At 39.4% G+C, this 17,410-nt stretch overlaps 1 protein-coding gene across 2 annotated transcripts; it reads left to right on the plus strand.

Annotated features, from left to right (window-relative positions):
* Positions 1-382: 382 nt before the first annotated feature.
* On the plus strand, positions 383-17,233 carry atp13a2 (ATPase cation transporting 13A2). 2 transcript variants are annotated; one of them, XM_086067901.1, is made up of 29 exons: positions 386-584; positions 3,380-3,432; positions 4,221-4,388; positions 4,942-5,000; positions 5,098-5,164; positions 5,252-5,331; positions 5,488-5,565; positions 6,234-6,303; positions 6,427-6,561; positions 6,645-6,711; positions 6,831-6,962; positions 7,588-7,749; positions 8,741-8,851; positions 9,108-9,154; positions 9,238-9,426; positions 9,596-9,802; positions 9,950-10,060; positions 10,476-10,632; positions 11,158-11,269; positions 11,368-11,492; positions 11,581-11,741; positions 12,218-12,310; positions 12,407-12,486; positions 14,152-14,304; positions 14,833-14,929; positions 15,021-15,244; positions 15,323-15,474; positions 15,562-15,734; positions 16,975-17,233. In XM_086067901.1, the coding sequence occupies exons 2-29, from the start codon at positions 3,430-3,432 to the stop codon at positions 17,146-17,148; spliced, it is 3,387 nt and encodes a 1,128-aa protein (XP_085924027.1). In that variant the 5' UTR covers positions 386-584; positions 3,380-3,429; the 3' UTR covers positions 17,149-17,233. The 2 variants fall into 2 exon arrangements, with proteins under 2 accessions (XP_085924028.1, XP_085924027.1); XM_086067902.1 differs by lacking the exons at positions 9,108-9,154; positions 9,238-9,426 and having other exon boundaries at positions 383-584; positions 9,666-9,802.
* The last annotated feature ends 177 nt before the right edge of the window (positions 17,234-17,410 follow it).

The following is a 17,410-nucleotide window of genomic DNA, read 5'->3' on the forward strand; positions in this document are numbered from 1 at the left end:
TGAGGCAGTTTACCTCAGGCGACAGGACAGCATGGTACTGTGATGCCTGTATTCAGCCATCAGATCAGAACAGCATACTGGTGTTAAAACGATCGATATGCTACTGTGATGATAGCTCTACTGTTAGTATGCATCAGTGTTTCATTGCAGTGTTTTATCATTTACTGGAACATCGTAACGTAGGTATGCTATTGTGAGTATGCTGGCCCGATAGAGAGAGCTGTCTGACCGGTATGCTGATTTGACGTATTTGATTTGAGGTATGATAAACATTGGCTCTTATAGTGAGCGGTACAGTGCTGCACTGTATAATCAGGAACTTGCGTATCTGTTTTTTCACCACCTGAAGCATACAGTATTCATGTTTTTTTTCCCGACGAACCACGCCTAATAACTCGTACGTTTTCTAACACCCACGACCACGCAAGATTTTCATAATAAGGCCTGAGAAGTGACTTGGACCCTGTCGCTTACCGTAGACGCATGCCTGCGGATGACGTATTACCTGTTTTGTTTTGGGCGGGCAACATGGCTAAAATAAAAGTGAACCAAGTCATACAATTGGAGACTCGTCAGGAGAAGACGTAAGTGCGTTTTATTTGTCAATCCACCCAAGTCTAAACGGTTTAGAGACCAATTTATACGGCAACATTGGCGCAGCCCTAAAGATGCTAATGCTACAGCTAGCAACTACCTTAGTCACAAGTACTGTACCTATATTAGTTTAACACGGGCGCTACCTGAACTGTCTCTAATGTATTTAATGTGTATGTGGAGTACTGCTCATAGGATTTAAGGATTCTACTAAGTGTTCATAATTCTATAGTACTGTATCGATAAAATGAGACGAGAGCCAATTACCACCAGGCAGCCTGTGTGCATTTCTCACACACAGACACTAAAATGTATAATGCTAATTTAGGGCATCTACTTGTACTTTGGTCCTCTTTGCTGTTCTGTTGTAAATGCTTGTAGGTGCAGTGCTTTTGGCTGTGTGAAACACTGTGGGTTCTTTTGTGTATGAAATGTGCTGTAGAAATGGTCAAAGATGTTTGCCCAACCATTGTATAACATTTTGATAGAAGTTGATCTTGGGTAAATTTATGAAAACTAAAGTGGCCCCTGATAAGAAAATGTTACCTCTAGTGAAGCTGACATAGTAGAGAGGTGTGCGACTTTTCAATAAAATATTATTATTCGATACACACTCCGATACATGGAGTGCATTTCAAGGACGGTTCGTTTTAAAGTGGAAAGATTTGATTTGGTTAGATCCAGGGGGAATATGATTCGACTCATAGAATGGCTCAGTTGTAAATGTGATATTTCCTTCAAAGAAATGTATCAAAAAAATAGAGAAGTGTATATCTTTTGTCATGTTTTATTAAGATATAACACCAACTAAAGCTCTCCAAAACCCAAACTATTCAAGTTTTTATATTAAACAACAACTCATCAGAAACATCAAACCGATTTATAACTCTCTTTTTTTAATCATTTTTTGATTGTTCAAGCCTCGGTAGTGTGGGTGTAATTAAGTCCATGTGTATCTGTTTTGTTATACGTATGTACTATGTATAATATTTTGTATAGCAATTTTTACAACGGACAGATCGGCTAGGTCATTCAAAGGTAAGATTTGTTTTTTTTAAAGTTACATTTGGTAGTTTTTATGTGCTGACTTGTGCTGAGAGGTGGGACACACCCTGAACTAGTCGCCAGCCAATCACAGGGCACATTTCTGGGAACGGGAATTAATAAGCTTCGGCTTCATCCCGTCAGCCCTTTTGCTTTTCGGGTATTGTCCATAAGGAAAAATGAACAAATAAAAACAATAAAACAAACAAAACATTTGTCTATATGTACCCTACCAGCAATCGATTGGTGACTAGTGCAGGGTGTAGCCAGTCAGCTGGGATAGACTTCAGTTCACCCACAACACTAAAATGTTGTAGGCGCTATAGAAAATGGGTGCCTGCATTGACTATTATCATTCATGAAATTAATTTTTTTTTAAAGGTTTTGTACAATTGCATTTGTTTATTTTACTTTTTTTTTTCTTTTTTTTTTTTAAAGTAAATCAAGTACCCGCTTTTTAATTTATTAAATGAGAAAAAAATGAATAAATACATTTCGAGTAGCCAAATTATAGCATGGGATAAGGTAAGGTATTCTTACAGGCCTAATACATAATTATTGGTAAAGGCTATGATAGTCAATAGTCATTGTTTTTATTTATAACTAACTTACACATTACACATTAAATGAACAGAAATCATTTCAGATGCACCGACAAATGCAAAAGTTCATGTCATTCCCACTGATTTAAAATTTAAAACTATGTGAAAATGAATATGTTTCAGGAACTTTGCGGTGTTCCAGATCAGTGCTATTCATGACTAAATAACCATGTGATCACATTGCATCAAGCTTGGCAAGCTTTCACATGATTTCAGGCCAGTCATGTGTTGAGATTGCAGGATTATTATTATTTTTTTCAGTATTTATTATTATTTTGTCTTTCGGGGACTGGAGGGTCATAACTTTGGAAACCTTTTGTACAAACAGGAAGTGCCTCAGTAAAGCTATTTTGATACTCTTGACAAAAAGCAGCATACTGAACTGAAAGTAGCTATGCCTCTATCCGGGACACATGGGAAAAATAGAAGTTTTACTTGCTTTTATGCAAATATGTAGTATCGCTGCAGTACCTGCCCAGCCATCAGGTGTGAAATTAAACAACCAAATCAATATTTTGTTATCTGCCTATTTCTGAAAATTTGTCTGTGGTCTAGTTGCAGTGGGGTGAAATTTTTCTCTGGGGGGAGTCTTACAGATTGCAAAAAAAATCGATCAACGCCAAAGTATAACTTAAAAATAAATCAAATGTACTAGAATGAAATTCTGTGAAATTTATAGGACATTTTATTTGGCCTGAGACTGACAGGCAACCTGTGCAGGTTGTATCCTAACCAAAGTCAGTAACTGCCCGTTAGTTGAGGTTAGTGCAATCAATACATTGCATATTTTTAAAGGGTGCATGTTTGAGCAAAAAGGTAACGCATAACAAGGACACAAATCTTCAAAGCATCCCAACAAATTATAATTTCAGGGAAAGTGGTCACCAGATTCCCATGTGACTGTTTGCGTTCAGATGGCTCACTTTCCCTCTCCTGAATGGTCTTCAGATGCCATGTTTGTTTACAAATTAATCGTCTACTTGTGCAATTGTCATTTGCAATAATGCGGTGCGGTGTCTTGTTTATATTGACTTTGAGGGTGTGTACTGCTCAGTTACTTAGTTCAAGTTCATGCAAATGTTGTGACTGCCTGAGCAAGAGACCTGTGTTTGTGACATGATATGTGTCCTGCTTCTTAGGAGGTAAGCTGCTGGCTGCATGATTTGGCCTGCTCGTGCCTGACAAACACATGGTAAGAACCACTCGCCGTGTCATGAGACAAAAACAAAACAATAAAAAAGGGGATAATGGAGAACTGTTTTTCCTGTCCTGAGACTTTGATAATCACTACACTTACTAGTGTATAAATAGCTTCTTCTTTTTTTAACTGCCTGATAAAGCCATGACTTTTACGCCGTTTTCTGTGTCCTTCTGTATAAACCGTCATGACAAAGACTCATGGGAGTGAGTTTTCAACATTCCCTCTTCGCAGGGAGCATCAGAATTGTAACAGAGGCTTGACCGTGCCTGTGTAAAAGGAAATACTGGGCCAGGGGTGTGAAAACTTACTGTACAGTAGAGTTCTCCCACCTTATTGTTACGAGTACACTGTTTCGTTAGATCTCTGTAAAAGCGGTTACTGATGATAGATCAAAGAACATTTTAATAACCAGCTTCAAACCAAAAAAAACAACAGCTTTTACTCAGCAAAAGTAGTTTAACTAGCAATAATTATGTTAAACCTGTAGTGTACAGTGAATATTACTGTGTTTGTTGATTATTAATATGTTTAGAAATGCATGGTTGTTGTCCATGATCACTACTGGAAATCTCCTGGATTTTTCAGTACATTCCCAATGTGTAAATGAATAAAAGCACCACAATATGTTTGCTCTATCTACTAGCGAGGACTTTGTTCATTAAGTTTTAAGCAGCCCCTTTTGCTGTAATAATGCATATTTTTGTGTCACTATTAATACCTGTATTCTACAGCTAACCTTGCATTATTTTTCGTTTATGAATTGTTTTGGCTCTCACCAGGATGCCCAGGGATACAAGTGGGTGCGATGGCGGGTGTGGCTGTGTCACCTCGTGACCGTGCTGTCCTTGGGTGTTCTCCTGATTGTGTTTCACTGGCGCCCCCGGCTATCTCTTCTGGCACGCTGCCGTCCCTGTCCTCTCGGGCTCGCAGATTTTGTGCTACTACGGGTGAGAACAATGATTTAACTTTCTATTGTGATTTCTATGACGAATTAGAGCACTGTAGCAGCTTGTGCTTCAGAAATGGTTTAGACTCTTCTGTTTCATCGTTTGACCTTTTCCCCTTTCCGTAAAAGCGCTCCAATTCAAAGTGCTTTACAGATTAAAATCATTCACACAAAAACTCCTCACCACCCATTGTCCACCTCCCAGGCCCCACCCCTCTCCCTCAAATCAGACAGTCAGACACACACATTCTGACTAAACTTATGAGCATATGGTCATATGGCCGGGTTCATATCGTGAGAGGAAACATCCCAATGATGAAAGGTTTGCCTTGTTTCAAGTCTGAGGCGTGATCTGAATTTCAAAATCAACCTTTTTTCAGTCCCTGATGATCAAGTTTTGTGTTCATTTTCTCTGTGCGGCCCAGTACCAGTATGTGGCTGTGCACTTTGCGCTTAAACTACAACCTTGCAATGTACAGTATGGATGTGCAAACAAGGTACTGGTACAGCTGTACAAGGTACTGTACTCAAATGTCTTGCCTTTTTGCCTTCAGGATAGCTGTGGCCGATACCATGTGGTGGAGGTGCTCACAGAGGAGCTGGAGGAGGGCAGGTGAACTTTGAGCGCTTTGCTTTATGTCCACACAAGACTTTGTGCATGTCTAAAAAGAAATATGACCATTTTTGTGCTATTTTTCTCTCTGTAATAGTTTGGAATTATTGGAAGATACAGGGGTTACAGAATGGAGGGACACGGTTCAGCTTTACCAGGAGAAGGTGAAGAACAAGTTCTGTTTTTATTTTATTTTTTAAATGTGGAATTAGTGGAGTGCTCTGCAACCTTGTCAATGTTTTTTTGTACAGAAAACACTTCTACGCTACTACCTGTTTGAAGGTCTTCGCTACATATGGTTGGACATGAAGGCAGCTTTCTGTCTTGTCAGGTAATGTGAAAGGAATTTAGTGAATACTAAGCACGTCTAATTTTGATTCAAAGCAGCTTCCGAGCAGTATTAAATCACACAAATGTTTGCCTTTAAAATAAAATATTGAGATATAGTCTGCCAGTAATATCAATCATGGTTTTGTTTTGACTGTAGTGTCCTCAATGAGGACTGGACCTGCAAGGACCTTCATGGCTTCAAAAATGGTTTGAGTCACCTTGAGCAGAACTTGAGGTGAGCAAGGCAACATTATTGAGTGTTTGACCTATTGGTTTTACGGCTTAATTTAGTGGTATATTAAAAAAAACGTTATTTCCTCAAAATGTGACCTCTGATCTAAAAAGACACTGCTCAGCTAATTACTGATTATTTTCCACCTAATCAAATACAAGTTTAATATGTTGGTCATGAAGTATGTTATTGTGATTTAATCTGGTTGCAGGGCACCGCTGATTTAGGACTGCAGGCGCATCAACTTTTAGATAGACCTCCAAACATGCCTTTAGTCGTAAACACAGTATTCTGACTAGATTAGTTTTATTGAGTAGCTCTCCTTCAAAGTCCCAGTATGTTAGTCAGAGCGGTGTGCACATCTGACGACGTCTCTTCCTTTACGGATGTAATTTGTCTCTGCTGCATTTTCCAAATGTATTTCTATGGCATTCACAAGTCTCAGGAAAGCTCAGTGCTCCACAATTTGCATAAGCAGTTGCATACACATTTCCTGAATGTGCATAGCTGAAACATGCACAAGCTAGGTGTGTTAAATGTCTTATGCATGACCAGGAGAATATGGCCCTTTTGTTGTTGTGGCAGAATAACATTTGCAAGTATGAGTCACTCCCTCAGCGTTGGCAACTTTTGTTTTGTTGGTTTCACTTTTCGTGTTTCCCATCTTATAGGAGACAAGTGTATGGACCCAATGTGATTGATGTGCCTGTGAAATCTTACTTCAAACTATTAATTGAGGAGGTGAGATGGTTATATTTCACTTATTTTGTATTTTGCTTTGTATTTATTTGATACTACCAGTATGTATATCTTCATGATCATTTAATTGCAGCATGTTGATCAAAATGTTATCTTCTCTTTTAGGTCCTCAACCCTTTCTATGTATTCCAGTTATTCAGTCTGGTCCTGTGGACAATTGATGACTATTATGCCTACTCCACGAGTATATTTTTAATCTCTCTTATCTCCATTGGTATCTCACTTTATGAGATCCGCAAGGTGAGACTTTGGTCTTGATTTATACAGATTTTGTGTGAATGATAATAATGTATAGAAACAATAGCAATTGATCTACTCCACAGCAAAGTGTCATTCTTCACAACATGGCCCGCTTAGTCACTAATGTCACAGTGATAAGAAATTCTAGAGGTATTTGGTTTTCTTACATATTGTCCCAATTTGATTTTAAGTAGCATTTCTGGTCACTTAATTGTGAATGAGTTATACGTACTATAGTTGTTAAAACAAAAATACACATTTTGTCTCAGACCTGGAGAACGTTAGTTCAGTGGAGCTGGTGCCTGGTGACTGCATTTGTTTACCTAAGGATGGTCTGCTGATGCCTTGTGATGCTGCCTTGCTGGCAGGGGAGTGTCTGATCAATGAGGGCATGTTGACAGGTCAGCACACACAGCCATCTTAGAACTTTAGCAAAGATCATTTATGCCTCCTGGTGTTGATGACATAACAATAACACAAGCCCATGAAACAATTATTTGATAGATTGGATTTTGGATTTATTAAAATTTTGATTGTAAATTCCATTTAATTAAGATTTTGGAAAGCAATCAGCAAATGTGTAATATGGGTAGTAGGTACATGAAATAAAAATGCAATAAGAGAGAACAGACTTCAATAATGCATATAATGCTTTTAAAATCAGATGGGCTATTTTTAGATTTCATTCAATTGTGAAGGTCTGCCTATTGTGTGTGTGTGTGTGTGTGTGTGTGTGTGTGTGTGTGTGTGTGTATATATATATATATGTGTGTATATATATATATATATATATATATATATATATATATATATATATATATATATATATATATATATATATATATATATATATATATATATATATATATATATATATATATATATAATATATATATATATATATATATATATATATATATATATATATATATATATAAATATATATATATATATATATATATATATATATATATATATATATATATATATAAATGCAAGACATTATTAACTATTACCTGTGTTCAGGTGAGAGTGTCCCAGTTCTGAAAACTCCCCTACTGGATTCAGAGAGAAAATATAGCTCAGACTCTGAGCGCAAACACACACTTTTCTGTGGAACACAAATCATCCGGGCCAAAGGAGGAGGGCCTGGTGATGCTGGTGCTGTTGCCATAGTCACCGGCACTGGTAAGTAAAAATAGGGTTGTCTAAGGGGGAAGGGGAAGATGGAAAGCTGGGTGATAGGGAAAAAAGATAGAGTGAGTCCTATGCTCAATTTAACCCCATCATGCATGTTATGTTATGCCATAAGGCAATTTTTTCTAACCAGCTGCATTAACAAATTTATTATATTCACACTGAATGTGATTGTTTGTAGCAGGGCTCAACATTATGAAATATATATTCCTATATTAATTTGCCTAAAAACTAGTTAATTTTACGTACAGTAATTTCTGGACTATAAGGCACACCTCACTCTAAGATGCGCTAGCTAAATTTGGGGAATACTCAAGTTTGTTACACATATAAGCCGCACCCAACTGTAAGCCGCAGGTGTTACAGCACCGGGTTCCCGCTACTTTAATTTCCATAATGAGTGTACAAATTGTCTCGCTCTCATTCTGTCTCTTCTACTATATTTGGGCTCACTTGTTTTTTTTTGGTCTGCCTAACGCTCTTGTGCTTCCTTTATAATGCGCCCGCTATTGATCTGATGGATAAGACGCACCTTTGTATTAATCGCAGGGTCAAATGCAAGTGGGGAAAAAAAGTAGCAGCGTATATAGTCCAGAAATTACTGTAGTGATCCTGAAAAATAAAATTTGCTCAACCTACATAATCCCCGTCCCCCCCTAATTGATTATTAGAAAGTCTGTCAACATGCAGAACAACAATGTGTTATATTAAAAGGGAAGTTAAACACAATTCACTTTTGACCTTTGCTATGACTCCTACAAAGAGAATTATTCTGCTCAATTCAACGCTGCCATTGAAACAGCGTTTCAGAGCATCCAGAAATTCACCAGCACAATGTTTTTGTTTTGTTGTTGTTTTTTTAGAAATGTTAATGTTTCTTTAATTCTTCCTTTTTATCGAACGACATTTAGTCAAATGCCCATCTCTAGTTGCAGTAGTGTATGCAAAACCAGTTCATGCAATTGTTGTGTGTCATCTACAGGGTTTTTTACTGCCAAAGGTAATTTGGTCAGCTCCATTTTGTATCCTCAGCCCACCAACTTTCGCTTCTACCGAGATGCTGCAAAGTTCTTAGTCATCTTGGGATTTTTGGGTAAGAGCTTTTAACACCAACATTGGGCTGTGGCTGTCAGAATTATTTCTACATTTTGTTGTTTTTTCATACGTCTCAATGACACTTCAATATTTGGACATAAAAAAGTCCCCAAAAGGTGACTACTTTACCAACCACTAGTTGATTACCTGATTGATACTGTGTCTCACAAGTTATATGGCCATATCGGTATAATTTCAAAAGTATATAGTTCAGATTTTACATTCCTTTATTCCCTTTTTCCTGGTTCATACAGCTTTTATTGGGACTATTTACTGCTTCGTTATCCTCTCACAATATAATGTAAGTGTGCACGCGAACATCTAGGAAAAAAATTCTGTTAACATCTTGACAGTCCAACCAATTCAGGCTTTGCATGTGTCTAGATGAGCTGGTTTCATTTGGTAATTCGGGCTTTGGATATTGTCACCATTGTGGTGCCTCCGGCTCTCCCTGCCGCCATCACCGTTGGCACCATTTATGCCCAGCACAGACTGAAGAATCAAGGCATCTTCTGCATTAGTCCGCCACGCATCAATGTCTGTGGCAAGGTGTCGCTTTTTTGTTTTGACAAGGTGAGGACCAGCATTGAGGTCTGCATGTATGTGTGGTACTGGCCAGTGTAATATACACCATAACTCCTCAGATAGGGGCTGCACCCCAATTAATCACTGTGTTTTATCCACTTGAATTATTAAAGGTCTCACCCCAAATAGTCTCTCTCTCATACTTTTCATTCTCTAGACAGGAACTCTGACAGAGGAGGGGCTGGATGTGTGGGGAGTAATGGAGGGTGGATATACCGGTTTTTCAGATGTGGTCTCTGACCCGAGACTTCTACCGCCAGGGCCTATGCTCTCGTGCCTAGCTTGCTGTCACACTCTGGCCCTGCTGCAAGGGCAGCCCATTGGTGACCCTCTGGAGCTAAAAATGTTTGAATCCACCGGTTGGGTATGAGCCCAAAAGTTTTATTTCATTCATCACATGATTTCAACTTGCTTACAATTTCAATGGGACAACTGACAATGCCCAAATAGGAATTTTGTCAGTTGACCTACTTGAACCTCGACTGAACCGCAATTTGGTGTCCCATCCCAGACACTCCAGGAACCAGGGGAAGATGGTGGTGAGCCGGATGCCGAGTTTGGAGGGCACCGAGTGTTAGCTGTAATGAGACATCCTCCAAGGCTGCTTCCTTTTCATGCAACTGTAAGTGTCTCTGCCACAACTCAATATGTGCAATCGACCAATAATTTATGTCTTTTTTCATTGGAACATTCCCTTCATAACTCAGATTTGGCACTCACTTTTTATAGAACTGTGAATCTTTTTAGACAGGCAGACTTGTCTTGTGCTGTTGTGCAACCAAAATGCTCAATAATCATATCTCATCTGTGTTTTCACAAAAATGTAATTGATTGAAAGAAGCAACGAAGTAATACATAAAAAGCTAAATACATTTTTAAAAACTATAAACCGATTGACTTGGATGAAGTAATCCTTAATTTTATTGTGTATTGTGCCATTTGGTTAATTGATGCTATGTAGCATTGAAAAGAGTCAATATCTCTTTTGTGTTTCCACTCGCTCATAACTTTGACCCGACCTTTCATTTTTCTTTTAGTCCACAAGTGAGCCTGTGGCTATCGTCCAGCGGTTTCCCTTCTCTTCGGCCCTGCAGCGGATGAGTGTGGTGACTGTGGCCTGCGGTGGGCGCTCTGCCCTCGCTTTCATGAAGGGCTCTCCAGAGATGGTGGCGACCCTCTGCCGACAAGAAACTGGTCAGACATTGGTGATATGCTGTAACTTTTCAAATGCCATAAAGGTATTCCCAGCAACTTCTCAATTGGTCTGAAACGTATTATTTAGCACAAATAATGTTTATCTGTCTATGGCAGCGATATATAAGTGACAGGCAGACACTAGATGGCAGAAGCTGCAGCTACTAATGTGTATGACCACCTGTTTTAATTCATACAGTGGGAGAAAAAAGTATTTTATCCCTTTTGAATGTATTAAATTTCTAGATAAATTGGCCATAAAATGTGGTCTGATCATCATCGTAATCGCAAGAATAGAGGCAGAAAAAATGACAGCTTTTACTGGCAGTGTAAAAGGGGCTTTGAAACCTGGCCATTATACCTGTTGAAGGCTTAAATAAATAAAAACAAGTATTGTCCTTTTAAGAGGTGTTCCACTATACTTCAATTCATATAGTTTATTTTAAAGCATTTTATTCATGATTTGGAAACGTTTTCCATATTACATGATATATCAGTATTGAATAAGATGCATTCTGATTACAGTGCCGCCACAGTTCTCAAAGAAACTATGCAGCTTTTCCAGCGCAGGTCTTCGAGTTCTTGCTCTTAGTTATAAACCACTGGACACAAGCGCTGATCTAAGTGCCACTGAACGGTGAGATTCCTGTCTTGGTCAGTCATGTAATTCTGTTCTATGTAAATACTGAAATTGATTTGACTGGTGAAACTGTCTTTGTGCATATTTATCCATAGAGGGGAGGTTGAGAAAGACATGCGGTTCTTAGGCCTGCTGATGATGAAGAACCTGGTGAAGCCAGAGAGCGCCGAGGTCATACGCACATTAAGGCTGGCTAAGCTCCGAACTGTCATGGTCACAGGTGGGTGACACTTGTTAACAATGTTGTCCCTCAGCCATATTATGTTATTCATAAAACATTCCCAAATTGTCAATCTCTCCTCTCACAGGTGACAATATTCTAACAGCAGTCAATGTTGCCCAAAACTGCGGGATGGTGAGGTCTGATGAGGGGGTCATCTTTGTTGAAGCTACTTCCCGCACGGCTCAAACCACACCCACATTGAGGTTCACCGCAGCAGATACAGAGAGCACATTAGTCACAGCCCAGGTCAGTCCCACGTAAACATCACTCAAGATCTTTTCTGTGAGAAATTATAGTTTGTGCTTGTGGATTAGGTTTAGTAACTGGCATTTTCAATACAATATACACAATTATTTGATTTTTTTTTAAAGATTGTTATTTTTGCATAGAGAAATATGCTAATCTTTTTTTATTTTACTTAGGTGTTGTAACCATGACTAATTTGCATACATTTGATCATATTTTTGTGTGACTTAAATTCACGCAATTTGCACTTGCACGCTGGAACGTGTGACGCAGTCAATCTGAGGATGTTGTGTGTGTGCACATTGTTGTGAGTTTGTTCAACGGTGTGTGCCATTGGCCTGTAAGTCGTGTCATGCATAGACAAACATTGCCGTGTCGATCGTGACGTTGACGTCAGTCCGCTAAGTAGTGCACCGGAAGTGGTGTCTCATCGCACGTTATCTACGCTTATCATTCTATGTTTTCCCTCCTCTCAGGGTCTCTACCAGGCAGAATTGGGTTATCACTTGGCTCTTAATGGCAGTTCATTTGCTGCGCTTTGCGACCACTTCCCTGAGCATCTTCCAAAAGTAATAAAACCATGTTCTCCGCTTTCCTCAGCTATAAAACTATGAAGAGTATGTTCTGTCCTTTTGGATTAATGTTGTCATGATGTCTTTGCACAGGTTCTGATGCGAACAACAGTCTTTGCACGTATGGCTCCTGACCAGAAAACACAACTGGTGGAAGAGTTTCAGAAACTGAAGTGAGTGTGCAGACAGGAAGGAATTAAAACATTTTTAATGAGCATGATCAATGTGTGCATCAAGTAGAAAGTATTGTCTTTGTCCCTCACTTTGGTACAACTTTGGCATCTTGTTTTCTTCACCTGACCTTACATCGCGTTCCAAATGATTTTCCTAAATAGTCTATGTGAATCATTTGCAGCATTAGGAGCTTAGAAAATCCTAAATCAAACTATTTAAATCAAAAACATTTTAGCAGGTCTTGTTACATTTTAACATACTTATTTATCTCATTCACTCCCAGCTATTTTCACTGAAGCAACCCCCTTCACTCTTGGTTGTTTTACTGGATTTTGACTGATTTTGCAAGACCCACAGAATATTGTTCAATTGCTTTAAAAACATTGAACCTACCAAAAGAAAGATTAGAGTCTCTTCTTTCATCAGGAAATAAAAAAGTATATTTCTATCTGTTTCTGTTTTGCAGCAATGAGCATTAGAATATAGCTAAGTTTAATCATTATTCACAAATCTATTTATTTAGAATTGTGAGTAATTGAGGGGTTTTTTTTCAACAAGGCCCTGGTGGATCTTTTTTGCTTTGTTGCCACCTGCTGGCCGTTTGTGTAATAATTACCATTTCTTCAACCATTCTTTGCAGTTGAGAGGCTGCATCAAAGCCTTCTGTATGCTCTAGCACAAAGATGGGCATCGAGGGCCGCAATCCTGCAGGTTTTGCATGTTGCCCTTCTCCAACACAGCTGATATATGATCAGCTCATCAGGAAGCTCTGCATAAGCCTGATAACGATCCTGTTGATTGGAATCAGCTTGTGTTGGAAGCGAGAAACCTGCAGGACTCCGGCCCTCGAGGACCGAGATTGCCCACCTCTGCGCAGAGGGGGGCATCGAGGGCCGGAGTCCTGCAGGTTTTGCATGTTGCCCTTCTTCAACACAGCTGATATATGAACAGCTCATCAGCAAGCTCTGCATAAGCCTGATAACGATCCTGTTGATTGGAATCAGCTTGTGTTGGAAGTGAGAAACCTCGAAAACCTGCAGGACTCCGGCCCTTGAGGACCGAGATTGCCCACCTCTGTTGTAAAGAAATGAAAATGGTCCTATCTTGAATTTGCTCCTATTAACTCATTTGCTTCCCAAAACGTATGAATATGTTCTATTTTAAATGTTTTAAGTGTCCCAAAGATGTATTTATAAGTTAAAAAAAATTTTCTTATGCTTTACAACCTATAAACCATAGGTGACAAACTCCGGTCCTCGAGGGCCGGAGTCCTGCAGGTTTTGTATGTTTCTCTTCTCCAACACAGCTGATATATGATCAGCTCATCAGCAAGCTCTGCATAAGCCTGATAACGATCCTGCTGATTGGAATCAGCTTGTGTTGGAAGAGGAAAACCTGTAGGACTGTGGCCCTTGAGGTCCGGAGTTTGACACCTATACGGTCTTAAAACTATGTTGTGCATAATAATTTACATTAGTACATTTTAAATTTTCTATTAAAAAAAATTATATTATCATGATGTTTTTTTTCTCAAAAACATTTGAATTACACTCTAATGGTTGATGGCTTGAAAATTGAGTGTTTGTCAATTCAACAAAACAAAAACAAAAACCTTTAATTTCAGTATTTCTCAAATTTTCTTTCGTGCTATTTCTTTGCAACAGCTACCGGGTGGGCATGTGTGGAGATGGTGCCAACGACTGTGGAGCCTTGAGAGCCGCCGACGTCGGGGTCTCTTTGTCAGAGGCAGAGGCCTCCATCGCGTCGCCTTTCACCTCCAAGACAGAAAACATCAGCTGTGTGCCACTGCTCATTAGGTGAGCAATCATGGTGATGCAATTCAACCAGGTGTCCACTGTGCCGCACGGTGGGGTAGCGGTTAGCACATCAGAAAGTCGGGTTGTAACTCCGAGTACTCTGTCTTCTGCCCACATTTCAACAACATGCATTTTCGGCTCTCAATTGTCCACAGGTGTCAATTTGCTTTGAATGTCGTTTGTTTATATGTGCCCTATTCTTGACTACCAATCAGTCCAGAGTGTATCCTTCCTCTTGGCCAAAGTTAGCTCGAATAAACTCCAACTCACCTGTAACGTTAATGAAAATGGATGGATGAGTTCGCCAAATTACAAGCCCTGGAATTTGCCCAAAATGGACGCCTTTTTATTCAGCTTTTGGGCATGAATTATTGAGACTTTTTCGTGTGACCTGTTGTGATAGACACGTTCAACCAATTTCACTCATGTCTGAGGCAAATTTGTAAAAAGGTACTGAGTTTTGGAGGGACTCCTACAATCTATCCACTTGTTGCTAAATGTGACGACCTCTGACTTATTTCTTTGTAGAGAAGGTCGATGTTCCCTAATCACTGCATTCAGCCTCTTCAGATACATGGCCGTGTACAGCATGATACAGTTCTGCTCTGTGCTCATCCTATACACAGTGAGTCCGCCAGCTAACACATACGTCAGGAAAATAAAACTACCACAGAGGACAGTCCTGTATTATTGTAACATGCTGAACACTTGACTAGGTGAGCACCAATCTGGCTGACCTGCAGTTCCTGTTCATTGATGTCGTGCTGGTGACTCTGCTGGCTATCGTGATGGGGAAAGGCGGCCCCAGTGAGAAACTAAGCCCCTATCGGCCTCCAGCCAATCTGCTGGCGCTGCCCGTCTTAGGCAGCCTCTTTCTACACATATCCATGATGATCTTGGGTCAGCTGTCTGCGCTCTTCATCACCACCTCACAGGATTGGTCAGTGCAAGATTAATCAACAGTTATAATTTTCTTAATCAATTAATTGATCCTGAAAATAATTGTTTTTCCCCTCAGGTATATTCCGCTCAATTCCACGGTGTTTGGGACTAGCAATTTACCCAACATGGAGAACACCAGCGTGTTTTCCTTGTCTGGTTTCCAGTACATCTTCATGGCCGTGGTGGTCACTAAGGGCCACCCCCACAAGAAACTTCTCTACCACAACGGTAAGAGGTGTTCACGCATTGTCTATTTTGTTTCTTGCTTTAAAATCCAGTATTTTGTAAAATATGTTGTCCTTGTTTTCCTTGCAGTGATTTTCCTGTGTTTACTCCTCGTTCTGTTTGCCGTGATGACTTGTCTAGTGTTGTATCCTGGATCTTTCTTCATAAAGATTATGCAGCTCTATAACTTCACCGATTTGAATTTCAAGATGCTGCTTGTCGCTCTGGCTGCTCTCAATTTCCTCGTTTGTTTTGTTGTGGAGGTGAGTGTCACCAGGAATGTGGAAGCATTGCTATTCTTCTGCAGTTCTTTACACATTAATTAAAGGGGAAGTCAAATAAAAAAAATTCTATGCGCCCCCACTAGTCTAAACATGACATTTTGATTAATATTGCATTTATTGAATATGAATTAAGCAGCAAATTCCACCCGTATTTATCCATGTCAGGTGGTGGCCATTTTGCCATTTGCTGTCTATTGAAAATGACATCATAGTGCCCAAGGGCTCAGGTAACAACCAGTCACAGCTCAGCCGTTTTCTGGGTTTGGTCATGTGACGTTTGCAAGCCAAGCCCTTAGGCACTGTGATGTAATTTTCAGTTGACAATAAGTGGCAAAATGGCCGCCGACCAGAGGTGGATAAAAAAACGGTGGATTTTGCTTCCCCCTTAAGTAACACTGTGTCTACACAGACGGTTTAATCAGGAGTGGCTTTTTTTTCTTTTCTCCAGCGCCCCCACTAGAGTTCTTAAGTGCAAGTAATATTTAATCTGCTGTTGAAAAAAAATGGAGACTGTGTCTATGTACTGTAGATTCTCACTCATACAGGTCATGTTTAATCTAAATCTTAATCCAGAAGGACAGAAAGAAGCTGCTCTTCTTTGTTGTGTCATGTGTTTGTAGACAATGTTGCACTCCCTACAACAGCGGACATGCATTAATTTTAATATATTTCTATGGCTGTGGAATCTACATTATTGTCACCAGACCTTACCCAATACCCGACATGTCACAATATCAATATAAACAATAGAGTGATATAGTATACGGTAGATGCTTTATGTTCCAGTGCAATATACGTTATATTGCACATCTCTATTTTGTGACCTATAATAATAATTTACAAAAAGTAAAACCCTTTTTGTTTATTCTTGCACCGTTACATTACCCGTTAAAAATAAATGGCTTTGATTTCATTTTGAAAAACTATACAAGCATGTTGCCTTTGCAACCCATAAAAATAGCCGTTGTCAATTAGTAATGAGGCATCAACACATGCAGTCGAGTCTCCACGAAAAATCCTCGGCATAATTTAGAACCTCCCTGACTTGCAAAGATGTTCATCTCTCAATAGACGGTATCTCTTCAACATACTTACTAGTATTTTCTTATTAGCCAGGGCTTTAGTGCCATCTTGTGGCATATTTAGAGCATTATAAAAAGAGCAGTTTTTCAGCAATTGGCTAAAGATCAGTCTGGGTGTTTGTTTGTTTTTCCCCCAGATGGTGGTTGATGTTGGTGTACTGAACTATCTTCGCTGCTTCTGCCCAAAGCGTTCATCCAAGAAAAAGTTCAAACACCTCAACTCACTCCTTTGTGACCCATGTGTATCGTCATGGCCGCCCCTGAACCAAACACTGTACTCCTCGGAGTACACAGCCATCGGCATGAACTAGCATCTCTCGCTCAACATACAAAAACTGTCAACATAAAGTATAGGAATAAAAAAGTAATAATAAAGTATTTAGTTTTATGACATCACTGAGGCCTGTATTCTCATCCCCGCCGCTGATATTAATGAAGCACTTTTTTTTTTTTTTTTGCAAATCAGTTTATTAAATCTGTTTATTTACAAGCTGTTTGCATTGGCAGAGTTGTCTGCTGCACTGTCGCTAGACGTTCCGGCGGCCTTTTTCACTCACATTCTCCACTTGCTTA

Source organism: Leptonotus elevatus, chromosome 2, assembly GCF_054856555.1.
Source record: "Leptonotus elevatus isolate MCC_2025b chromosome 2, RoL_Lele_1.0, whole genome shotgun sequence".
Lineage (NCBI taxonomy): Eukaryota > Metazoa > Chordata > Actinopteri > Syngnathiformes > Syngnathidae > Leptonotus > Leptonotus elevatus.